Source organism: Mytilus galloprovincialis, chromosome 4 (assembly GCF_965363235.1).
Source record: "Mytilus galloprovincialis chromosome 4, xbMytGall1.hap1.1, whole genome shotgun sequence".
Taxonomy (NCBI): Eukaryota; Metazoa; Mollusca; class Bivalvia; order Mytilida; family Mytilidae; genus Mytilus; species Mytilus galloprovincialis.
The window spans coordinates 16,096,233-16,123,629 of NC_134841.1; the positions used below are offsets into that span (position 1 = coordinate 16,096,233).

Genomic DNA, 27,397 nt, shown 5'->3' on the forward strand with positions numbered 1-27,397 from the left:
CGATTGGGAGCTTGCAATATGACAAGAACGTATATCACTGAGAACCTCGTGTTGTCCGGAAGATGTCCTTTTTAAAGATTAATCGTGTCTAACTAACATGCTTTTAGTTATTTTTAGTTACGAGACAAAACATGCCATAAGCCAACAACTGAGAAAAGCTACCTATACTTGCATCATATACACGAAAATTTATCAAAGGCTGATTAATCTCAGTATAAATTAACTATGATATTTTCATTGTTTGATATTGTCTTCGATTATAATATGTAATGAAGAGGAATCCATTCAATATATTAATAAACCACGCCGTGATTGATTTATTTTATGCAATGAGCAATGAACTTTGGTAAAGACGACAGCTGCTGTAACATGGACCGAACCATTTCCAGGTTCCACACGTGGTAATATTCTACTTTCATAACAGGAATTATTGATCAACAAATTATAGACTGTTTAAGATGACCTTAACATGTTTTAATTCAGATATAGCCTTATGAAGAAGTAGCTCAACAAAAATGTACGTATGAATGGATTTGACTTCGGCTATTGTCAATGATTAAAGTGATATTGACTAGTAGTAGAAAGATGTTATTGTACTTACTTACTTATTGATCTATGAATATAGACGTGATTATTTTGTTACGGACATTCTTGCTTAGGTAAGTGTTTTATTGCCGTCTAATAATGTCAAATACGGTTCTAACCATCGTTAAGTGCTTAGTGCTTACTTTTTGCCATCAACTTTTGTTATACAGATAAAATCGTTTTAATGTTTTCAGTAATATTAAACCATCTGTTCAAAATGTTAAATTTTAAAGCCAGTACTATGACGTAAGGAAGGCGTATGTTGCATGGTTATTTAATAGTGATTAATGATATAACTTATACTAAATGGTATATGTAAATACATTTTAAATAGACCTGGGTATATATGTATGATATATAAAATTGATGGATCTTATCTTAAAATTGTTTCATCTATAGCTTTAGAAATTCTCCGTAAATGTAAAATTTCCCACAAACGTTCAAAATGAAAGAGGATTATAGTTGAAATTTTAAGCATTGACCATATCATTTGAACGTAAGTATCAGTATTCTAGTTTAACATGTTTAAGTTCCTTGCTGTTTAAAACATTATCTTGATTCATTCAAATCTTTACTGTAGTAACACAGTCATGTTTTTATTGGTGCTGTGTTCTTTTAATGGAAATGGTAAATTTATGTGGGTCTTGACATTAAGAGTTGTGTATATTTAAAATAATTTTATTTCTTAGGTATTATTGGGGACTTTCCGTTTTGAATTTTCTCCCGAGTTCAGTACTTTTGTGATTTTACTTTTTAAAGTATACAACAGTATTTGAGTTCGAGGATTCAACCCAACCCTATTTTATGAACAAAGTCAATCAAATTTTGTTAATGTAAGAACGTTTTGAAAATTACTATTTATTTTTCACTTTCACCAATGTAAAAAAAAAAATGGAACCCCTCACGGTTTTTCCGTCCTCACAAACCCCCGGAAACATCTTCCAAAACGTTTCTTTTTTCATTCTGTTTTGAACAATATATTAATATTTATGTCCGTAGATCAATTTGTATGACCTGAATCGTGACTTTATTTGGAGTTTCTGGAATGACTTTAAACTTGCATTTATATTTTTAATATTTTTGCATTGTGTTTATACATGATTAACGGAAACTAGACCATAAACACAAAACATGTGATAAAATTTCATAATATATTGAACGAGTGACATCACTTATTCATAATTATAAACCTCGATTTCGACACAACTTATTGTCTCCAGACGTTATTTACCAAAGTAAACATTGGGCTTTCTTTTCACATACCCAGTCAGATTTACAATTAATACACCCAATGTCTACCTATTCGCATGACTTTGATTTGTATAAATAAAACGTATGGTTTGTATTGAAATTATAGATTATAAAATAACATACGAACAAAAGATTTAATGGGTAAATTTATCCTTACGTAAGACGATTTTGTTGCTGGTTTCTCTACATATCAGCTGTTTTAAAATTAATCATTCAATTACTATTACATCTCACCTGTTGTACAGCTTCTTTCAATGAAAATCAATCTTTCACTAAAATTAAGTTTTCTCTACATATGTTTTAGCAGCAATCTATAACATTAAATTAGAAAACTTTGACACGGAAGTATATATAGAGATATTCGTGACTAAGATAGATTCCGATATCTTACTCCGATCAAATCACTCTTACATTCTCAGTACAAGGTTACTGTACATGTCTCTCTAGGATAAGAGAGATCAATGCTAAATCACAAACTAAAGTCGTGTCTGATTGATGGAATCAGAATAAAGACTGATTGCCACAAACACAGAATGCTAATCAGAATCCGATTCTAAATGAAATTTTCAACGCATAAGCTTGTCAATTTGGGGACTTTTATTCATTAACATAGACTCTCCTTGGAATCCTTATCAAACTTATCAATGCTTAGCAAACGACTACAATAATTTTCTTCGGATGCCAAAAGTGTGAGCTGGCATTGTTTTCCGAAAGAGACCGGTGACTAAACCCTAACTTTCATACGCAATGATGCTAGGATATAATACTTTCCCTACTCGTCATCAAACACAGCTGAACTCACTCCAGTGATTTGTCTTGTAAGATTGAAAATATATGAAGATGTTGAACCTCTTGTATTACTTTTCTATTTTTTTTTTCAATTAATTTTATCACAGTTACATTAGCAATCGTATTGTACGATAACGCATGTCTTGTGCATTGATTTACACATAACATATAAAAACAAAGAAGATGTGGTATGATTGCCAATGAGACAACTCTCCACAAGAGACCAAGATGACACAGACATTAACAACTAAAACAATGAGCAAAGCCCATACCGCATATTCAGCTATAAAAGGCCCGATATCACAATGTAAAACAATTCAAACGAGAAAACTAGCAGCCTTATTTTATATAAAAAAAATGTTTAGCACATAACATCTGCTACTGATAGTTTTTAAGTCATATTAAAGGACGTAACTATTTCAAAATCACTATTCTTGAGGTGAGAAAATGGGAAAATACGCTACTGAATGTTATAACCAAGGTTTAGTATAACTATATCTCTTAGTGTTCTCTTCGACTGTCTACATCTATAAACTCATAAGATTACACTCAGTTTCTGTGCAATACATATGGTTCGAAATTCCCTTAATTCAATATTTTCATGGTTCTTCCCATCCTTATCAATAATATAAAAAGGATAAACTGCATTTCTAGTATTGGTAAAGTGGTAAATGATGTCTATTATGTCCTAAGGGAATATTTCATGGGCTAGAACATATTTATCTTAGATAATTACTAGTATGGTGAAAACTGTCATGAACTGACTTATAAGTAAAATCTATTTAGATCATCTGGCATTTTACATATTATTTGAGAACTAAGTATTATAATGCTGTTGGGGTTTTCACTAAACAACTGTAATTGTTAATTATACACTTGCAGTAGCAAAACATGGATGTATAGTGATCATTGTATCTGTTAATTAATCCGTCCATTCCTTCGTTTGTCCGTTCGAACTAAATCTATAAATGTTTTTTCTTAAATCTTCAAAAAGAATCCATACTTAATCAAGTAAAATTTTGGGTTTGATGTATTTCCCAAAGACAAAAACCTTTACCTAACCGTATCTCTAGGTTAGCATTTTGTTTCCGCAATATCCTCTCCACTTTATGCCAATGTAATTGTAATATCAGAAGAATCTATATTTCATTTTAGTTTTGGTTTGATTTAATCATGGGGTTTTCAATTGCCTGAACTTAAATATATTAGGCATAAATATATTGCTTAAGGTGGCTCGGGGCCTATTAAGAGTTTCTATCAGAAGTGCCGTATTTTTTTATATTTTATTCTTTACCGAAATTAAATCAAATTAGTCGAAAAAAAATAGGGGGTCACGGACCATTTAAGCTCAAAATTTTACTTTTAAACAGGTATGTAAAAGGGACAATTTTTCAATGAAATGATAGGGAAAATAGAGGTGTTGACATAATTTTATCGGATTATCAAAAAAACGTTCTATGACCCTTGGTCCAAAACTGTAAAATAAAAAGCTGAAATATAGCTTCAAAGAATGAGCAAATAAAAAAAAATAGGTCACCGATAAGGAAAAAAATATATTTTGCCTTAAAACCCAAATTTTGGCGGGAAAATGGTAAAAATGGGTGAAATGTCATTTTGACCCTTTAACAAATACGGATTATAACGAAAATATTCTATTATTCACATAACTACAATAATTTAGCATTTCTAATCAATCAAAATATTTAAAAAAATTATATCGAATTTACGACAAATACTTTTGTAATTCATGCGTGAAATTATGCGCAGTCGAATAGTCCCGAGCCACCTTAATGTCCTGTTATCAATCATTTTATGCATACTCAGATAGTCTTGTACACAGGGCAGATATAGGATTTGGGGCAAGAATTTGTGAGCTCTGCTTAAATATTTACCAGTTCAAGTTAAAAATACATATTTTAGATCTTCAAAAAAAAAAAAAAAAAAAAAAAAGAGAGAGAAAAGGATATTTTTCACAATGAAGATTACAAAAACGGTGATCCTAACTTCAGCATATAATCTTGCTTCAATATAACCAAGGAACTGAACATTGAGAATATTGCGTCATATTCATGTGTTTTCTTGATCCGCTTGTGGAGTCTTCCGATCTTTGTGATGTTTTTTTTTTCTGGATTTTCTATCTGTCTATCTATTATATGCTCCCGTCCCTACGCGTTTGTTACTTCATACATGCCGTTCATCGGCCTACCAATTTACATCCGGCATAGTCCTGTATTAACTGGTGTGTTCAAATATTGGAATCAACTCTATTTAGTTATCCATATTGACTAAAATGGTCTTACTCCAAGTGTTGGTTTCGTGCTATGTCCGATGATTTCAGATTGTGTAAATCATTAGTAAATTGATTTTTTGGTCTCGAATCAATTTTGATACGCTGCATTTCACATTTAAGTGCACCGTTAGCATTATGAAACGATATTTACAAAGCACTTAAACCCCATATAATAATGTTTTAAACTAGAATTATCTCTCACTAGACTCATTTTGAAAAGATATTAACTAATGAAAAAGTAATTTCAAAGTAATAAAAAAAAATGGGGTATAAATGCCAATCAAACAACTATCCACTAGAGTTCAAATGACGTGGTTACATGCAATTATAGGTCAACGTACGACCTTTAACAGTGAGAAAAACCCATACCATACAGTCAGCAAATAACAAATTAAGTATCTCTTGATTTTCCTTTTCGTATGTGATAATCGCATTCACCTGGATATTTATAAATAAGTGGTTGATCTGATTCGCGTTTTATCCATTTCTCCAATTACTGTTTGAATTTGTCTCTAAACAACTAATTATGGAAAAAAGGGGACCATAAAACAAACATGTGAATGAGTAAACCCTTAGCCTCATTAGAAAGCGTCTATCAAAGGCAGGGATGAGACATAAGGGGTTGTAATGTTGCGATAAAAAAAACATATATCAAAATGATATTATCAAAAATTTGCATTTCACAAGTTATAATTATATGACGAAAAGAAGACATCAGTTATGTCTGTTTTCAATTTTTGTTAAGACTTTTATTACGGTGAATATTTAATAGGGGTTTATCTATTACAATGTAAGTTTGTAAAATATTCCTTCCTTCTTACATTGAATTTTACTGCATCAGATGAGCTTTTTGACAATTAATGTCTTTTCAGTGATGCTCAATATTTACAAAAAATCAATTATTGAATAGCATTAAAATGGAACTTTTTCATAACGAAGTCAATATACTAGTGTGTATGGTAACTAGGTGTTTGATAAACTCAAACCTATTGAAGCAAAAAGAGCAGATTATTTATTCAGGAATGTGACAATTGTTATCCGTTCGTTTGGTGTGTTTAAGATTTATTTTGCCTTTTGTTTAGGAATTTTCCATTTAGAATTTTCGGTATTTTTTCTTACTTTTTGTATTACTATACCCATTCTTACAAGGGTCTTTGGTTTTTTACCTGCCCCATTATTTTAGATTTCATTTAGAACTTCGACCAAAGATGAAGAACTTGAACTTCAATCACTGTATTGTACCTAAACTACATAAGTATCCTTACAAACTACGGTATATTGTTGGGTTTTCCAAGCGTTCGACGAAAACTCTTCATTATTAACATCATTTTCATCAACAATCTTAGCCGGGCTTCAAAGTTATTGTGAAACTACCTATTCTAGGTGGCGTGAATCAGATGTGGATAATAAAAAAAAAATCAAAAGATCTTTGAGAATGCATACAGTATAAGTCTCTTCCATCTTGCAATAGTATTAACACTTTTGACTTTTCTATATTTCACACACGTATTCCCCATTTAAACTACAAGACAAATTGAAAGAGTTGGTCCTGCTTTGTTTCATAAAAAGAATGACCAACGTAGATACCAGTATTTTGTCATTTGGAGGGTAAAATCCCATTTTTTGAAATATCACTATGACTTTAACAACAAATGTTTTAAACTGACATCATCAAGATGCATGATTTCTTCATTGACAACATGTTTGAAACATTTGGAGGACGTGGTTTTCAACAAATAATTGGCATTTCCATGGGAACAAACTGTACCCCTCTTCTTGTCGACTTGTTCCTTTATTCGTATGGAGCTTACTTCATACAGAAACTTCTTATGACAAAAAAGAAGTTAGCAGTATCCTTTTACTTCACTTTCCGCTATATAGATTATGTTCTCTGACTAAATAATTCAAAATTTGGTGACAATATTGAACGAACCTATCCCACCAGAACTGAGATAAAGGATACAACAGATACAGCAGATACAGTTAAGTCTGCATCATATCTAGAAATTGACAACAAGGGTCAGTTGAAAAAAAAAACTTTGCGAGTAAAAAGATGACATCAGCTTCTTTATTGTGAACTTTTCATTTCTATGCAGCAACATTCTGGCAGCTCCTGCATACGAATTATATATCTCCCAGTTGCTACGTTATTACAAATCTTGTATTTCCTATTTTGAATTCCTTGATCGAAAGTTGCTGCTTACAAGGAAGCTATTAAACCAAGAGTTCCAAGTGGTGGAGTTGGAGATGTCCCTTTGTAAGTTTTACGGACGTCATTTCGAATCGGTTTATGTTTATGCAATTTCCATTTCACAGAAGATAACGGATATGTTCCTTATGTTCCTATCTATCAATCCGTACGCTTTCCCTGAATGTGACCTACCGACTTAGACTTATTGCAGGGTTATTATAACATGAGCAAGACGACGATCTGCTTACTCATCCGGAGCACCTCAGATCATATCTAGTTTTGGCGGGGTTTGTTTTGCTCAGTTTTTTGTTTCTCTGTTGTGTCGTGTGTACTATTGTTCGTCTGTTTGCCTTTTTTCATTTTTAGCCATGACGTTGTATGTTTAGTCTTGACATATAAGTTTGAATGACCCTCTGGTATCTTTTGTCCCTCTTTTTAAGAAAATTATCATAGATACCAGGCTCGTAGATTTATCTGCCAGACGCACGTTTTGTCTACAAAAGAATCATTCCGAGTCATTTGTTCAAAATGAAACCAAGTACTTTTTTTCATATATATATTAAATTTATTTTAAAAGCGCAACCTGTGAACATAGACGTATAAATACACCGGAAACAAAAAACTAACCAAAAATGAAAAAAAAATGTGAAAGGAAAAAATAGTTATGTTATGCCCTGCATATGATCTTTTCTTTGGAGATAAAGTGTTATTGTGGGTTGGTACATTGGTTTTTATCAAAGCTATTACAACTAGAAAGCAAATATGATTGCGACAGTACTTTTAGATAAGTTAAAACAAAATTATCAAAGATACCAGGCTTATAATAAAGTACGCCAGTCAATGATATTTCATGTCGGAACTACCGAGCTGATGATACCATCGGGATCGGCAGTGGCATGGCCCTACGAATCAACTAATCAAAGATACGCGTCTTATATACAATTAAGAACGTCAGACTGTAGGTTAGAAAATGGCCCTATCCAATTTAGTTAATACATTCTCTACATTAAAAACATTGGAAAACCAACGGGCTATCTGAAGTCATCAATTGATCTTATGTGTATTTCTTTTAGTTAAAAGATGGCTTGTTAACAGTCTTACAGTAACTTAATGGAGTACTATGTGAAAGCTTTGATCAAACTAAATTTTAAAAGTGCTGTTTCTGTGTTCAAAATTGATAAAAGAAGTAATTGCTAATAATCAACCTGCAAAAAGGTAAACTACTCGCAAATAAACTGCTCACAATTACCACTTGCTTTGTGAGGACAATTACCTCAGTATTTTAAGACCATATCTCCCTATGGCCAGGCGAAATTAATTGATGACGATGTAGAGAATTGTTTTAGTTATACTTATCCTTATTTGATATACCAATGTGTATTCTAGACAAATAATGACATTGATTAATCAGCTTAATACCATACAGATAGACAACAATTTTTATAGGAACAACATTTTATTATTACTTATTTCTGTGTCATGCTTCATCAAGAACACATTTTTTTAAAAATCTTTTTAAAGAGAAATTTTTGTGCCATTAATTGTAATATTTTTTCTGTCTATGAAGAAATAACATAAAAAAGGTGGTGCATACCGAATAATCCGCGTAGCGTGTTCTTTTACAGTATGCACCACATTTTTAATGTTATTTCGAATAGACAGAAAAATTATTACAGTCATTCCTTATAATTTAATTTCAATTCCATTTAAACCGGAGTAAATCACAGAAAAAACGTTGATGACGTCACGACCACATGACAAAATTATGTCTATGAGCTGATAACAAACCAGTGTCATCCAATCAGAAGACGCGTTACATCCAAATTTAAATTATTACCAAATACTGATGTGAATGATTACAGTTGAAACAAAATAAGAAAATAGATCTAGCATAATGTTGCTGTAAAAAAAATCACGAATAGTTTATTTGCATTAGAATATCTATCAGAAGTAATGTTATGCTGGCTAATGTTGGTAGTAAATATGTTTTTTTACATAATTTGAATTAATGTACTAAATCAGAATTTGCAAAAGTAAAAATTTCATTTTTGTTTCATATTCAACTAAAATGTCATTCAGAATGTACATCCAAAGCATAAAAAAACTACACTACCAATTGTTTTCGCCAATGCCAGTATGTTCATACATGTTTGGTAATTTTATATCTACGAACTTCTAAAAACATCTGACACCAAAGCTCTCAAACAGCACTGTATGATATTTCGATTTTTACATAATTCCTCACGAAATGACCCCGTCGTGTCAGTAACAATAAAAACCAATCTAATGGTATCTCATTTTGCTTTGTGATAATTTATGTACAATATCAAAGAAATTGTAATGCTATGTTTTAACTAATTGTTTCAATATATTAACCGATAAGATACAAACTTTCATTACTGTTACTTATTTGAGTATTTAAGGTCAACGTAGCGGTAATTTAAGTAAAGTAATAAGGTATGACTGTAATCAACAAAATCTATTATCGTATTGATAATGTCTTGTTGTTGCATATTTTTCCTAACGTCGATTTTATTGACTAAAACATATCAATGATTATAGTCATGGTCTTTGTGTGATACAAATTTAAAGTTTTCTTTAAGATAATATGTTGAATTTGGAAGTCAATAAAATAACAGACATGTCGTATTAATGCATATTTCATGTCGGCGAACTGAGCATATTTTGGAACTATAACTCCATTGAAATAAAATATATTTGTAGTCTCTTTTTATTACCAATAAAAGTTTTTGTTGTTTTTAACGATCATTAAACTTCTTGAGTATTCTTAGACTTAGTTGTAGATGTCACACATAGTATTGAAAAACAAATTAATTCTAAAATAGCAGCACCATATGTTCAAGATGAACCATGAATTGAAAAGAAGAAAAAAATTACTAAAACAAAATTTTGTTCTTACAAATATTGTTGTCTCTCCGTATGGTAATACTCTGTTTAATCAGTTTCATAATTCATCTAGAATACACATTAACAAATCCAACAGGGATAAGAAAATTATGATAAATTCTCTAGAGCGTCACCAAGATTCTGTCTAGCCTAAAGAGATATAATCTTAAACTATGAAGCAGTGTCAATACGAAACAAAATGTTTGAATAAAAAAGAGCGAAGTGGACTAAGATATTGTTTTAACAAAAAAAGACAATCAAAAACCAATTGTTTAAAGAACAATTGAAAGACTCCACCTCAATTTTTGTCTCTCCGTATGGTAATACTCTGTTTAATCAGTTTCATAATTCGTCTAGAATACACATTAACAAATCCAACAGGGATAAGAAAATTATGATAAATTCTCTAGAGCGTCACCAAGATTCTGTCTAGCCTAAAGAGATATAATCTTAAACTATGAAGCAGTGTCAATACGAAACAAAATGTTTGAATAAAAAAGAGCGAAGTGGACTAAGATATTGTTTTAACAAAAAAAGACAATCAAAAACCAATTGTTTAAAGAACAATTGAAAGACTCCACCTCAATTTTTGATAAAAAAAAAAGAAGTTTTTAGAAGATTTCATTTTGGGGTTTATATGATTGGTTACTACAAACTGATTCTAATAAAAATAAATTGTTTCTATTTACTTAATTCACTAAGAAATTGTGAAAGTAGCTACTTTTGGTTAAAATAATGTCACATCTGCTTGACCTTTTTGAAGGTTATGTCTACAAACCCAATGCAAAGAGATTTATAATGAACCAGCATTTTTAGCAAAGGTCAAAAATTGAAATCTGACATTAACCTAACTTCAAGATCATAGGTATGTGATCACGTATCTAAAGTCTTTTATTGTTGAAGAGTTTTGTTGATTTCTAATACATAATGGGAGAACACTCCTTTTAAGGGCCAACAAAACACTTCGACTAAAATGCGTTAAAGTTGTTTCACAATGCATATTATTAATAACTGTTACGATTTCTTTGGAAAAAGGGTAACATGCAAAGTTTGAAATTGATATCATGACCTTGAACTTTCACATCAAATTCAGTTTCCTTCAAATGGACCAAAGAATTCATGTCAAAATAATTAATGTTTCTGTGACTCAAAATGTACTGGTTAAAACTGTGAAAATTTAGATGTAAATTAATGAACGATTTTTTTTTAAAGTCTATCTTGTCTTGTGTAATAAAACTTGTTTTACTTTACAATTTTAGATATTTTGCAACGCACAATACCACCAGAGACTTATAACTTCATGATATAAGGGTATAAAAGTAAGGATCTGGTTACAGTCTTCAGCTATCTCATTCAGTTTTATCGGTTAATTGTGAAGTGCAAGGATATAAAATACTTGTGCATTGGAATCGTGCAATTATTTTTCTTCTCTTAATTATAGTTAAGATTTTTAAGATACCGATGATACCCATATATTGGAATTCTATTGGCTGTAAAGAAATATTATTTCAATTTCAGTTTAAATGGATGTTTCCTTGGTTTTTAATGACAATTAACAATACTGTTGATAACTATAAATGAAATATAAATATTTTTACAGCAATCTCGTCTAGTTTAATTATCTTTTTACTCTCCGATCTTTAACAAAAGTTTTATTGTGGTAATACGTAATGTTAGCAATCTCGTCTTGTTTAATCGTCTTTTTACTGTCCGATCTATGATACAATTTCGTAGTGGCAATACACAATATCACGATGACATCGGTCTTGAATAATTAAAAAACATTTTTTTGCGGAAAGGGACCGTCCGAAAGATATATATAATTGCTTGACCGTTATAACTCATTGTTCTTAATATAAGATAAACATTTAGCAGAAAATGCAACATTTCTTACAATATAATTATAATCAAAGTTATTAATGATACAGTAATTAAGTCTGTGTGTTTTAATTTAGATCTGAGCGTCACTGATGAGTCATATGAAGACGAAATGCGCGTCTGACGTATTAAATTATAATCCTGGTACCTTTGATAACTATTCACATCACTGAGTCGATGCCACTGCTGGGGGTACCGAGCGTATCACCAACCCAGTAGTCAGCACTTCGGTGTTTACATGAATATCAATTGTATGGTCATTTTAGTAAATTTCCTGTTGACAAAACTTTAAATGTTTCTTAAAACTAAAGATTTTCGTATCCCAGGAATAGATTACCGTAGCCGTATTTGGCACAACTTTTCGGAATTTGGGTCCTCAATGCTCTTCAACGTGTTGTTCTTATTTGGCTTAATAACAATTTAGATCTGAACAACACTGGTGAGTCTTATGAAGACGAAACGCGCGTCTGGAGTATTAATATAATCCTGGAACCTTTGATAACTATTAACTTTCCGATCAATGAATGCTGTTTTATTGGGACAATACACAACAGTATTCTACGTTCATTGAACCAAAGCATTCCAAGTATCATGATTTCGAGGGAATCTGTACGCCTTTTGGTTAAAAGTTTTTAATAAACAAATATTTAGGCTTCAACCGCCCAATGCTCCTAAAGGGAACCAAGCACAAATGTTTAAGACCTACATGTATTGCCAATTGGGATGACAATTTCCCATTGAATGTTTTGTCTTTCGAATTGTGCGTATTAATGATCAGTTGAATGTTTGTCCCAATACTTCCTTTCTATTACATAACCTGTAATAATCATGATTGTGATTGCATTGAGCACCTGCAATGATCACGATTGTGTTTTTTTTATTGAGCAAATGCAATATATCGCTGTTGTTAAATAATACATGTAGTTATTTAAGGTACCAGGATTATAATTTAATAAGCCCGACTCGCTTTTCGTCTACATAAGACTTATCAGTGACGCTCAGATCAAAATAATTAAAATGCCAAACAAGTACAAAGTTAAAGAGCATTGAGGACCCAAAATTCCAAAAAGTTGTGTCAATAATCACAGCTGCTAAGTAGTTATCTAATGTTTGAAATTTGAGCAAAGTTTAACTTATAGTTACAAAGCAGGTAAAAAAATTGAGAGGATCAATTTAAAAAAAACGATTACCAGCAGATGGAATCGTGTAGGAAATTAAGTAATTCTAAAAGTTCTTTGAATCATCAGGTTTTCTTAAATAACAAGGAGATGTTAATAATGGGGACTTAATCCTCCGAATAATCACAGCATAGAATGTGATATCACGCGTATGTAAGATTATCATGTGCAATTAATCTTTCAATTTGTTTCAAATTATACGAATGATTTTCTCTGTGACTGATCGTAGCATGATATTTGCGTCAGAGCGTCAAATCTGTATCACGTAAAGCAAACAATATTATTTACCTTTATAATTATGACATTAAATATAATAAATAAATAGGGATATTATAATAGATTGTTGGGAACCATGCACCAATTTTTTCATTATTCAGAGACATTTTATACTTTTTTTAACTAAATTATAATTATAATATTATATGTTGTACATGAAAAAACCTGTATTTTTACACGCAAGAGATTACAAAATATTTCGTTACAAAAAAAACTTTTTAAACATTTCATAACGTAAATGTATTTCAAAATAAGTGTTGACGTGATAATATTTAGGCTCGTTGAGCAAAATAAGCACCGATACGTACCAATTATCAGGTTGACTGCATGTTGATATTGTAAAATATCAGCTGCGAGTCACAATATGAAGGTTTTTGTCGAGTGAGCGCAGCGAACGAGATCAAAACGCCTTCATATTGTGTCGAGCAGCTGATATTTTACAATATCAATATGCAGATTACCTGATAATCGATTCATCGGGCTGTATTTGCGTCTTTTGAAAGTGTTTTCGTAGTTTAGCCAGCAACAGAAAGATGCCTTGATAACGTCGGGTCAAACATTATGATGTCGTTGATAAGTCCGGGTCAAAGTTATTAAGGCCGGGTCAACGTATTTGACGTCGCAAAGCCGTGATATGCAATTGTATTAAGAGATGAGCATAGTGATATAGACAGTGGGACGACCGATAAATAGAATATGTTTTGAACCGTTATTATCCTGTTCAGTTATCAAATTTAAGTATTTAAATATTTAGTTACAAAGGTTATCCCATTTTTTTTGGGCCATCACAACTCATCATTTACAAGTTTCAAAATGCATTCAGATAAGTGAAACAACGGAAGGGAAAATGAAACTTGACTCACTTTACAATCAGTCGAAAATTAAGGAGTCGAATTTGTTTCCCACAAAGTTGGTTATGAAGGGGATACTTTGATCATATGTTTCCTATTTGTGGCATAATAATGGTCAGTATACCATAATAATTATCATAGTATATAATAAAAAAAACTTACAAACAAACACTTATCGGAATATTTAAGGCCACTCAAAAAATGTGTTAACTTCTCCTCATACAATCCATAATAAAGGATAAAACTTAAAGAATAAAATCGATTAGCCTAATATCACGTTTATCACGGCTACAGCTACATCATCATTTCTGATATATTGTATTGAATTGAATTTTAAACCTGATACTTTTTGTTATCTATTAATCATGTTTTTCTGTGTCTAATATGTTCTCCTATTTATTTGTATTGTAGTCCTGTAATATTATGTTGTCATTTCAATGTTATATTTAACTTTGCCATTAAAGTGCGAGGTTTGGCATGCCTTAAAACCAGGTTCAACCCACCACTTTTATTCCCCTTTAAAAGTGTCCTGTACCAAGTCAGGAAGATGGTCATTGTTATATATTGTTCGTTTCTCTTTGTGTTGCATTTTAACGTTGAGTCGTTTGTGTTTTCTCTTATTTTTGAGATATTGAGATAAGACGTGGCACGGTACTTGTCTATCCCAAATTCATGTATTTGGTTTTCATGTTACATTTGTTATTCTCGTGGTGTTTTGTCTGATGATTGGTCTGTTTCTGTGTGTGTTGCGTTTCGATGTTGTGTCGTTGTTCTCCTCTTATATTTAATGCGTTTCGCTCGGTTTTGGTTTGTTACCCCGATTTTGTTTTTTGTCCATGGATTTATGAGTTTTGAACAGCGGTATACTACTGTTGCCTTTATTTATATATATCATTTCTAAATCTACTGAATTAATGTAAGCCTATTTTCAAAATAAAACAAAGAAAATTAAAACAAAAAGATCAGAAATGGAAACCGGCTTTTAATTCTCGTGTATCTATGGACAACTTATAAAATATTTGATGATAAATGCATATTTAGCTTTGATGTTTAATAACAGGTTACATCAGTTTACCTCAAAACTTGTAAATCCTTTTGGAAAATACCATCAAAGAGAGGATTAAAAAAAGGGAATTTAATAAACACCAAACTACGGGACTAGTTGCGTTTACAGGCCAAATAATTCATTTCAAATGAGGAAAAACAGGTTCAGATAGTGTTGACAGAGACAGGAATTTATTATATTCACAGTAAACAAATAGTGTTTGTAGTATGAATAAAAAGTGGTTTTGTGTTTTTGGGTTGTTAGTTTGATAATCAAGAAGATTATTCTATCTCGTGTTAAAAAGGTAAAACCACAAAAATACTGAACTCATAGGAAAATTCAAAACGGAAAGTCCCTAAATAAATGGCAAATCAAATAAAAAACAAAAATAAAAACCACATCAAACGAATGGACAACAACTGTCATGTTCCTGAATTGGTAGAGGCATTTTCAAATGTAGAAAATGGTAGATTGAACTGAAAAGGGGATCGTAGATATAATTAAGAAATGTCATTTCGTACATTGCTGTTAAAGAGGGATACAATGGTCGACCCCACCAAATTATCATTACTGTTTTAGTGAGCAATGATTTTTATTTTAAGTGAATGTATACATTTGTTATATAAATTGCACATTACTAACACACTTACAATTCGACTACCAAAAGGTGAACTTCAATGTTAGAATCTTAAATACTACCAACTTTTACATTTGTTGTAAGCGTTTTAGTTGATTCATTCAATATACCCTTTTTAGCTCACCTGGCCCGAAGGACCAAGTGAGCTTTTCCCATCACTTTGCGTCCGGCGTCCGTCGTCGTCGTCGTCGTCCGTCGTCGTTAACTTTTACAAAAATCTTCTCCTCTGAAACTACTGGGCCAAATTAAACCAAACTTGGCGACAATCATCATTGGGGTATCTAGATTAAAAAATGTGTGGCGTGACCCCGCCAACCAACCAAGATGGCCGCCATGGCTAAAAATAAAACATAGGGGTAAAATGCAGTTTTTGACTTATAACTCAAAAACCAAAGCATTTAGAGCAAATCTGACAGGGGTAAAATTGTTTATCAGGTCAAGATTTATCTGCCCTCAAATTTTCAGATGAATCTGACAACCCGTTGTTGGGTTGCTGCCCCTGAACTGGTAATTTTAGGGAATTTTTGCTGTTTTTGGTTATTATCTTGAATATTATTATAGATAGAGATAAACTGTAAACAGCAATAATGTTCAGCAAAGTAAGATTTACAAATAAGTCAACATGACCAAAATACCCCTTTATGAGTTATTGACCTTTAGGAAGTACACCACTAATTCATGGTCCCATTGCTTTCTATGTTAAATTCCTCCGTTTCAAGTAGGCACACCTCTTTTGTTTTAAGTTCAAATAAAGTGGCAATCATTGCATTTCAAAGCAACACTTTATGGTGTCTTGTACTGAAAAAATCAACATACCTTTAATTGCATATAAGAAAGAACTGGTTCCCGGAACTTTGGATGTACCAAAACAGGTACTTCAGATCTGACAAACAGACAAAATGTACCCTCTTTTTAAAATTTGGTGCATTTTTTTTAATATTTCAAATCAAAAGTCCAAAAGTGTTTTACAATGATCACCAGTCCTTCAGCTTTCATTTGATACCAAAAATACCTAAATATTCTACATATTTTGAAAGTTACACTCATGCGTAGGAACTATTTTGTGTTAAATATGTACTACTTTCTGGTATGTGCTTTCTGGCCGGGCCTGAATTAGTGGTGTTACACCTATAACAGAACCAAACTTGCTATATTGACTTGAGCATTACTTTATTTCATTCTATGATCTATTTCAAGCAATAAAAAACATATAAAGCTTTAGCTCAAATACTAGTTTACTTATTTTAAGCTCAAATTGGACTGGTAGTAACATATGGGTTATTCAAAGAAAACTGCATATGGGTATTACCAATGGACAATATACTTTTTTTATTCTCAATATCATTGTTTTATTTATTAATTTCTATTAGGAAAGCTATGTGCTTACCAATAGTCATATTTTAATCAGAGGTTCTTCATCAAATAAAAATATATAAGTCCAAACTTAAGACATAAATGAGAAAATTGTCCCCCCTTTTTTCTTTAAATTGGAAAAGGGCTTTTTTTTGTATAAACCATAATTCTGTGGTAAAACATAGATTATTAAGAGCAATTTATATATCTCTCAGCTAGATAACTTGCTAAACTGGTTCAAAATTGCATGTACAGTGAGCTTTTAGAATTCTTATATTAGTGTATACCATTTGCCTAGATTGTAAAAGGCTACCATATGAAACACAAAAAACTTGAAAAATCATAAGATTATTTTGACCAAGAGCTATTTTGTACCATATACAAGTCATAAAATACATGTTTTATTGATTTCAATCACAAAAAATGCAAAAAATAAGAACTTGGAGTCAAGTCTTAACTGCATGCATGTTATATGACCATAAAAGGCTAAAATACTTGTGTATGCCAATTCGAGAGCTTAAATTTCCCATAAACAGGATGTTTCACCAAAAAAAAGATGATTAAACATGATTACCAACATCAAATTTGACTTATTTTCATTGGAATAGGTACAACTTCTAAAAATTGGATTTCTGATGATTCTCTGTAATAGGAAGTACACCACTAATTCATGGTCCCATTGCTTTCTATGTTAAATTCCTCCGTTTCAAGTAGGCACACCTCTTTTGTTTTAAGTTCAAATAAAGTGGCAATCATTGCATTTCAAAGCAACACTTTATGGTGTCTTGTACTGAAAAAATCAACATACCTTTAATTGCATATAAGAAAGAACTGGTTCCCGGAACTTTGGATGTACCAAAACAGGTACTTCAGATCTGACAAACAGACAAAATGTACCCTCTTTTTAAAATTTGGTGCATTTTTTTTAATATTTCAAATCAAAAGTCCAAAAGTGTTTTACAATGATCACCAGTCCTTCAGCTTTCATTTGATACCAAAAATACCTAAATATTCTACATATTTTGAAAGTTACACTCATGCGTAGGAACTATTTTGTGTTAAATATGTACTACTTTCTGGTATGTGCTTTCTGGCCGGGCCTGAATTAGTGGTGTTACACCTTTATAGTCAATTTTTAACTATTTTTCGTAAATCTTAGTAATCTTTTACAAACATCTTCTCCTCTGAAACTACATGGCCAAATTAATCCAAACTTGGCCACAATCATCTTTGGGGTATCTAGTTTAAAAAATGTGTGGCGTGACCAGGCCAACCAACCAAGATGGCCGCCACGGCTAAAAATAGAACATAGGGGTAAAATTCAGTTTTTGGCTTATAACTCAAAAACCAAAGCATTTAAAGTAATCTAACATGAAGTAAAATTGTTTATCAGGTCAAGATCTATCTGCCCTAAAATTTTCAGATGAATCAGACAACCCGTTGTTGGGTTGCTGCCCCTGAATTGGTAATTTTAAGGAAATTTTGCTGTTTTTGGTTATTATCTTGAATATTATTATAGATAGAGATAAACTGTAAAAAGCAATAAATGTCGGCAAAGTAAGATCTACAAATAAGTCAACATGACCGAAATGGTCAGTTGATCCCTTTAGGAGTTATTGCCCTTTATAGTCAATTCTTAACCATTTTTCGTAAATCTCAGTTATTTTTTACAAAAATTTTCTCCTCTGAAACTACTGGGCCAAGTTCATTATAAATAGAGATAGTTGTAAGTAGCAAGAATGTTCAGTAAAGTAAGATGTACAAACACAAAAATATAGCGAAATCCTATATTAAAAAAAAATATTGATTTATACCCGCAAGCTCCCTTAAATAGCAGAAGTAATATTAACAAAGGATTCAATTTAACTTATTCTGCATGAGATTTAATAATTATATAAAATTGAGCTTTTTCCTAAGTTCTGATGGCTAATCTACAAATATCGATCCGCAAGCTTCCCAAAATGTCACCAGATAGTATACTATGAGCGCTCACTCTTCAAACGTTTGCTGGGTTGTGTTTATATTAAGCCACACTTTCATTGAGGTGGGAAAATGGAACAATTTGTTCCCAAGTTGAGATTTTTAATAATAGAGTTACACCTACCAGTGAAAATTGACATTTCTTAAATCAGAATATAATTCACATTAACTAGTTCTCATCGCAAACATCTAGGTGATCTAGAAATAAAGACATCCCTAGGATGTCCCATCACCCTACCTGTGTTATACACCACAATACAGGTAAGTATACAGGTATTCTCATCAGTTTTGATTTTTGTTATGTTCCTTCAATCTACACATATCTAGAAATTCATCTAGGGGATGGTGGTGGCCCCTTCACTGGTAGGTATAACTCTATTATAAAAAAATCTCAACTTGGGAACAAATTGTTCCATTTTTAGCTCACCTGGCCCAAAGGGCTATGTGAGCATTTTTCATCACTTTGCTTCCGTCGTCGTCGTCGTCCGTCGTTAACTTTTACAAAAATCTTTTCTGAAACTACTGGGCCAAATTAAACCAAACATGGCCACAATCATCATTGGGGTAACCAACCAAGATGGCCGCTATGGCTAAAAGTAGAACATAGGGTAAAATGTAGATTTTGGCTTATAACTCTGAAACCAAAGCATTTAGAGCAAATCTGATATATGGGGGTAAAATTGTTTATCAGGTCAAGATCTATCTGCCCTGAAATTTTCAGACGAATCTGACAACCGGTTGTTGGGTTGCTGCCCCTGAATTGGCAATTTTAAGGAAGTTATACCTTTTTTGGCCATTATCTTGAATATTATTATAGATAGAGATAAACTGTAAACAGCAATAATGTTCAGCAAAGTAAGATCCACAAATAAGTCAATATGACCAAAAAGGTCAGTTAATCCCTTAAGGAGTTATTGCACTTAATAGTCAATTTTTAATAATTTTGTAAATTTTGTAAATTTTGTAAATTTTTGTAAATTTTAACAAAATATTTTGCCTCTGTAACTTATGGACCAAGTTCATTATAAATTGAGATAATTGTAAGAAGCAAGAGTGTTCAGTAAAGTAAGATCTACAAACACATCACCATCACCAAAACACAATTTTGTCATGAATCCATCTGCGTCCTTTGTTTAATATGCACATAGACCAAGGTGAGCGACACAGGCTCTTAAGAGCCTCTAGTTTTACTCTAGAAGCATGTTTCATGTTTAACATAAATGAAAAATGTTGTAGGGAGGCATTCTTCCTTCAAGTTTAGAATTTTATATTCTAGAAAACACTGCAAAAATTTTATAAAAGGTGTTATAAGCATTACACATGGCATTTCATGTTAAACTTATTTGCTGGTGTATAGATGTAAGAAGATGTTGCATGAGTGCCAATGAGACAACTCTCCATCTAGGTCACAATTTGTAAAAAGTAAATATGTACGTTTCCATCAAAATGTCTTAGTCAGTCTTTGCATACTTATTGTGGACTATTAAAAACTTAAATAAAAGCTATTATTGGTCAGTGTTTATACAGCTGCACATGTACGAAATGTTCCTTTTATATTAGCAATGATACAAATATTTTTGATTAACTATTTGCATCTCCTATTGCGTTGAGGAAGTTAAAATATAGTTATCAAAGATATTGTTTAGCAATGGTTTCTATTAAAAAATGATGATTAATGTTACAATCTCAAATACAGACTGCAGTTGCATAATATTTTCATAAACAAAATGATGTGAGTCTTCAAGGTTAATGGGTCTATTGGGAATATAGTAATTCACTTATGACTAATATTAATACAATTGTCGGGTCGAGTTGTATACAATGTTGCATATTTATCAAACAATCGTTATGTAACAATAGATTATCAATAAACATAATTGGTCGGACTTTCTGGTGCTCTTTATAACTTACTGCTTCTGATCTGGTACCAGAACACGAGTTCAATGTATGGTCGATTTATTGTTCATGTCTGATTCTTTTACACGCAATATGTGGCATATCAAATACAGTAAATTTCAGAAGCGACTATATTGCAGTGACAATTAATGTATCAACAATAAAACTCCATGATAAAAGTAACTAGATGTTATGAATATTTTCATAAACGCATCGTAAAGACTTGTAGATATGTACGAATGCAATAAAATAACAGTCAACATTGAAAACTTAAGCTTTGACAATGCCAACAACCATAAAAACCAAATAGAATACTAGGTGCATTTGATATACCCAATGACCGAAGTCCATGATGACTTGAAAGAAAATCAATGTAGAAACATTTGAAATTGCTGTTTTCATAAGAATTTTTGATCATCCTAGAATTTATAGATTCAGGAATGTATTTATCATAGACTGCTCTTCAATTTCGTGTCTGATTTTCATACTTTCAGTCCCACTGATAAGTCTTTAAAGACAACACGTGCGTATGGGGTGATGAATTAATCCTATATCTCTCTGATGAGTTTTTAAGCCGAATGAAACATTTTATCAATTATATTGATAACTTATTTTATAAGTATCGATACTGAAATATTTGAAATCAATTGGCAGAGGTGTTTTTCAGTAAGGGAAAGTTGGTCCTAGCTAAATATGGTTATTTTTTTATTTATACAATTTGTTGCAAATAACTTTTGTGAACTAATATTTAATTTGGAGGCTTTGATTCTTAGAAGATGATTAATTCGAACACACCAAATACTTGTATATAAAGAATTTGTGCCACTCTTTGCATATTTTGTATCGTTTTTAAATTGAAAAGTATTAAATATTTATTACGTTATACTGACACAAAATCAAGCAGAGTTATGACTACGAAACACCGAAGTAGACACTAAAAATGTTTAACGGTCATCTGTACAAATTGGTTGACCGAAACGATATGTCTGTGTTTTAACGCTCAAGCGGCTAGTGTTTGCGGTCTTAGATCTTTAGAGACCCGAAAGAGGTTTAATTTTTGAATATATCAGTTGCCTCTTTTCTCTTTTTTATGAAATTTTGACTGAATAAGGATTCGTATGCAGATGATGCATACATAGCAGGAATAATTTACCCTGCCGAAGTACCCAGTCTCGCTTTCGTTTTTAGTTCGCACAAATATCAATTCCATGAATCTATTTTATATAATGATTTGTATACCGTAACATTGAACTGTATATCCAACACTCCTGTTGCATATACGTGTGTATTTTTGTTTTGTTTTAAATCATTTTAGTTGTGCATGTTGTCTTTGGCATATAAATGTAAATATTCTAGTTGTTTTTATTTTTAACGTTTCCACAATTCACAGTTTATAGCTTTATCATAAAAGATTAATAGTAGATTTTTCGCACTAAAGCATTATTTCTAGACGGTTTTGTAGTGGATTAAGTTTTAAATACATCATGTAGAGATGAAAACAGTCGGCCTTTAAGATATTGTTTTGTAAAGGTGATAATCTATTTTGTATACCGGGAGGTTATTTTTAAAATGATCATCTCGCCCCTTATTTTATTGATTTTGTAATTAAATTGTGTCATAGATCAAATTCATTAGTTCAGTGTATATATCATTTATCTGTGTTAAAATGTCCTTTGATTGAGTTGAGCCATTTCAATTGATATTTTAGAGTGTGTCTTTCTATGATGTGATGTTACACTATTGTTTCAGGTAAAGGTGAAGGTGGGTTCCTATTAAAACGTCGAAACCCGCTGTATTCGTTTGCACATGCCCTTAGTCAGGAACCTGTTGTTCAGTGGTTGTCGTTTGTTGAAGTGGTTCATTAGTGTTTCTCGTTTCTCTTCTTTTATATGGGTTAGATTGTTGGTTTCTATCTGAATAGGTTTACAAAAGTCATATTTTGGACCCTTTATAGCTAACTGTTCGGTGTGCGCCCAGGCACTGTGTTAAAGACCGTACTGTGACCTATAATAATAAACTTTTACAAATTGTGAATTGAATGAAGAGTTGTCTTATTGGCACTACACCATCTTCCTAAATCTATTGTAATAATGAAATTTTAAAGACGTGTGTATCTTCATGTCAAATCTATGTCACGAATGAAAACAATATTGTTTACCTTTATAATTATGGCATTTAATATGTCCTGTATCCAGAAATAGTGACGTAGTAAACAAATAAGGATACTTTAGTTGATTATAGGAAAATGCGTTTCCGATTCTCTAGAGGAATATGTACTCATTGTATTAATTTCCTTCATCAACCAAATTGGAATTATATGCGTCGTCATATTATGTTTACACAGAAAAAAATATATTTTCAAATTGAATGCTAGTTGTTCTAAAATATTGAGTGACAAAAATTTATAGCCACTCGGTTAGTGCAAAAATGAAGGTATATATATCTTAGAGAAGAGTTGATGAGTAATATGTGGTCATATTTATAAATTTCCTGTTTACAAAACTTTGAATTTTTCGAAAAATTAAGGATTTTCTTATCCCAGGCATAGATTACCATAGCCGTACTTGGCACAACTTTTTGGAATTTTGGATCCTCAATGCTCTTCAACTTTGTACTTGTTTGGCCTTATATCAATTTTGATATGAGTGTCACTGATGAGTCTTGTGTAGACGAAACGAGCGTCTGGCGTACTTAATTATAATCCTAATAATAATATAAAACTATTTACCTTAAACCATGATAGAGACCACCAGGTTTTAAAGAAACAAATAATTTAGGGAATTCTGGATTGAATGACTTTCTTATTATTTACAACTGTGCATCCATCAAATGTTGACAACCTTATATTTTGGAAGCGGACTCAAAATGTAAAACTTGTGCAATTCCACAGACATCTGTTTGTACGTCATGTCCTCATAAAAATAAAATATTTTACCACTATATTACTACACTCTATATACCATAAATGATAAGAGTACCACCAAAGATCGATGAAATTGTTTTATTTACCCTGTAAAATAATCAATGTTTACGGAATGTACGAACAATATACTAAACAATAAAAAAAATTAAAATAAAAATCTCTAACAAAATATTAATTTAGTTCATATTTATATGTTTAGGTACACCGATGTTGTTTTCAATTTTCTGTGAAATAATTCTGAATTTGTAGATCTCTCTTTTTGTGTAGAAAATTTATTATGTCTGATAGCATAAACATCAAGTTCACTTGAAAATGTAAAACTCATTGACATAGATTTTATTGATATAAACGACAGAAAACGTGAACCTAAGTCCATAGATTGAAAACGTAATTTTAAGTGTTCAATGAATTCTGTTAAGAAACATGCCCAGCGATGCTCCACTCCTTGCAGACGTGTTTCCTTGTAAGACCTACTGAAGATAAATAAATAGAAACTAGTTTTACTCTTTAACTTCACATTCAACATTTCACATAATTTCCACGGCGTGATTTAAATAGTGATGCTTGCATCTATCACATTGAATTTGAAATAAAGGATGCCACAAATGCAGATTAAACTGCTTCATAAACCGATTAACAGCTAGATATCAATAAAGAGGGACGGTAAAGACGTTTTTTTCGCTAAAAATGTGACTTCCAATTAAAGTGCAAATCGAATTTTCGAACAAAACAAACACAAACAATAAATAGGTTATAAAGGAGTTTAGTACTTGATGATGACAAATGTGTATTTATTTTTCAAAATAAGTGCAGTTTAAGGAATAAAACAAGTAATTAAAAGGTCTTACGTCTAAGGATCAATAATGTGACATGTAATCCTTGTTTAAACAACATCTTCTAGTGATTTGTGATTCACAAGTAACGTTTTAACATATGATAAGGGACTTTCCGATTTCTTTTTTCCTGAGAGTTCGGTATTTTTATAATTTTACTTTTTTACTGAATCGACAAATCAGTAAAATTATTCCTAATTATCCAACTTTTATACATTTTCTGTGATTTAAAATTGACATTCACAAATGGTTCTGAAGTAGTTCCAAGTTCTTAAGCGTTCATGCATATTAATAAAATTAACGGTACCAATTTTGTTGCACCAGATGCACATTTCGACAATACATGTCTCTTCAGTGATGCTCGTGGCCAAAATATTTGAAATCCAAAGCTTATATAAAAGATGAAGAGCTTTAATCCAAAAGGTCCAAAAAGTATATCCAAATCCGTGAAAGGAATCAGAGCTTTGCATGAGGGAGATACATTCCTTAATTTATAATAATTTCTATCATTTTGTAACAGCAAATTTTACTAAATAACACAAAAAATCCGTATTTTCATGCCAGTACCGAAGTACTGGCTACTGGGCTGGTGATACCATCGGGGACTAATAGTCCACCAGCAGAGGCATCGACCTAGTGGTAGTAATAAAATTAACGGTACCAATTTTGTTGCACCAGATGCGCATTTCGACAATACATGTCTCTTCAGTGATGCTCGTGGCCAAAATATTTGAAATCCAAAGCTTATATAGAAGATGAAGAGCTTTAATCCAAAAGGTCCAAAAAGTATAGCCGAATCCGTGAAAGGAATCAGAGCTTTGCATGAGGGAGATACATTCCTTAATTTATAATAATTTCTATCGTTTTGTAACAGCAAATTTTAATAACACAAAAAATCCTTTACCATACAGAACATGTAACTTGTTAACTGGCTTTATAAATTTTGTATATCTGTTGCTTATGTAGACAAAAATAGACAAAAAAGACCATAACCATCATATAGTTAAATCTAGGACCTTTTATAAAAAGTAAAATTGATATTGATATATTGATTATATGTAAATACTGTTTTGTCCTGACCATATCCATCAGGTCAGATAATAAAACTAATTGACATTGGAAGCATAAACACGTTACATAAAATTATGTAAGAAATAATATGAAGATCCAATATCAGCTATTGATTACAACATATAATATCTAAAATAAGCAGTATTTCAATCTGTTCGATGAATAACACATGAATATTCTGGTTTATAATATAAATTCTGATAGAGATATTAAGAATCGTCATAACTGTATCGATTATTCCTAGATTTGTCCAAAACCTGTCATACAGCATGTGTTTTATAATTACTGTATATTCCTTGTTATCCAACATAATAGAATGCTTTCGTACAATTACAATGGCTTTATCATTCTATGAATTTGCTGGTAATTGACTTCATCAGAGTCTACAAGCTTTTCAACTATAATGCTTCTTTTATTATTTCAGACACGATTCCAACTAGGACAGAATAGCATTAGTGATGATGGTTTAAATGGAACATAAATGTCGCTGAATACGTATTATTTTTAAGTAATGGCTTAATCGCAATAAGTTTATCCAAATCACTGTTACGTTCCCATCTTAATGATGAATATAATCAGTGATAATAAGACTAAGCTTTTAACTGTGGATACTTCTGATGATGAAGACGATTTAATTCACGATGGGAAAAGACGGGGATCTAATGTGTCTTTATCTCGATTTAGATCATGTCCACAATTACTTGATGAAGTCGAAAATCAACAAAGGAGTCAGAGGTTTGAACACACAACTGATGATAGTTGTACACATAAACTGAAACAGTTATCGCCGTTTTCGCCTATCGGGGATACAAAATTTTTTGAACCGAATGGTCGCGTTGGATCGGACACACCAACTCCTCCATCTTCTCCTAAAAGCAGGAAAAGTTTACTTTCTCTAAGAGAGTCACAATCTACGGGTGCTAATCAGTCGCCTACTTCAACACCACGATTATTACGGAGAAGCTACATACAAAGGTCATCGTTAAGTAGAGGATCGTCCGCTGATAGTCCCAGTGGCAGCCGAACAAACTCGATCAGTCTGACGGAAGAAAATATTCGCCACCATGAAGTAAATGCGGATTTATCTCAAATGATTATTGCTCATCCAGATAAAAAGCTCGACTCAAAAGCATCAATCAAACATAAACATATCCATGGACATTCGGACGATACTCAGATGAAATGTGAACAATGGCTACAAACTTTGAATGTTTCAAAACCGGAAAAAATTAAATCAAGAAGCCATATACAGCTGCCACCTATTTAGGAATATTTTTACGATTTAAAGTGGTTTATTTATTGTCTATGAAAGACCTATACTAATTATGTTCTCTTTCAAATGAGTATTCCCATTTTGTACAGAATAAGCAAAAAAATAATGGAGGCAAGTATTTTTAAAACAGTTCATTATATCATCTATTTATGTCAAGTTATTTTTCAGTGTAAGACTATTCATGAAAATA

General features: G+C 31.7%; 1 protein-coding gene across 4 annotated transcripts; it reads left to right on the plus strand.

Annotated features, from left to right (window-relative positions):
* The first annotated feature begins 195 nt into the window (after window positions 1-195).
* On the plus strand, window positions 196-27,397 carry LOC143071474 (uncharacterized). 4 transcript variants are annotated; one of them, XM_076245785.1, is made up of 2 exons: window positions 196-517; window positions 26,359-27,397. In XM_076245785.1, exon 2 carries the CDS (start codon window positions 26,497-26,499, stop codon window positions 27,199-27,201), a length of 705 nt encoding a protein of 234 aa, XP_076101900.1. In that variant the 5' UTR covers window positions 196-517; window positions 26,359-26,496; the 3' UTR covers window positions 27,202-27,397. The 4 variants fall into 4 exon arrangements, with proteins under 4 accessions (XP_076101900.1, XP_076101902.1, XP_076101898.1 ...); XM_076245787.1 differs by having other exon boundaries at window positions 196-401; XM_076245783.1 differs by lacking the exon at window positions 196-517 and adding an exon at window positions 524-659.

Coding starts and splice junctions, on each gene's coding strand:
- LOC143071474 (XM_076245785.1), top strand. CDS start 26,497: ATGATGAATATAATCAGTGATAATAAGACTAAGCTTTTAACTGTGGAT.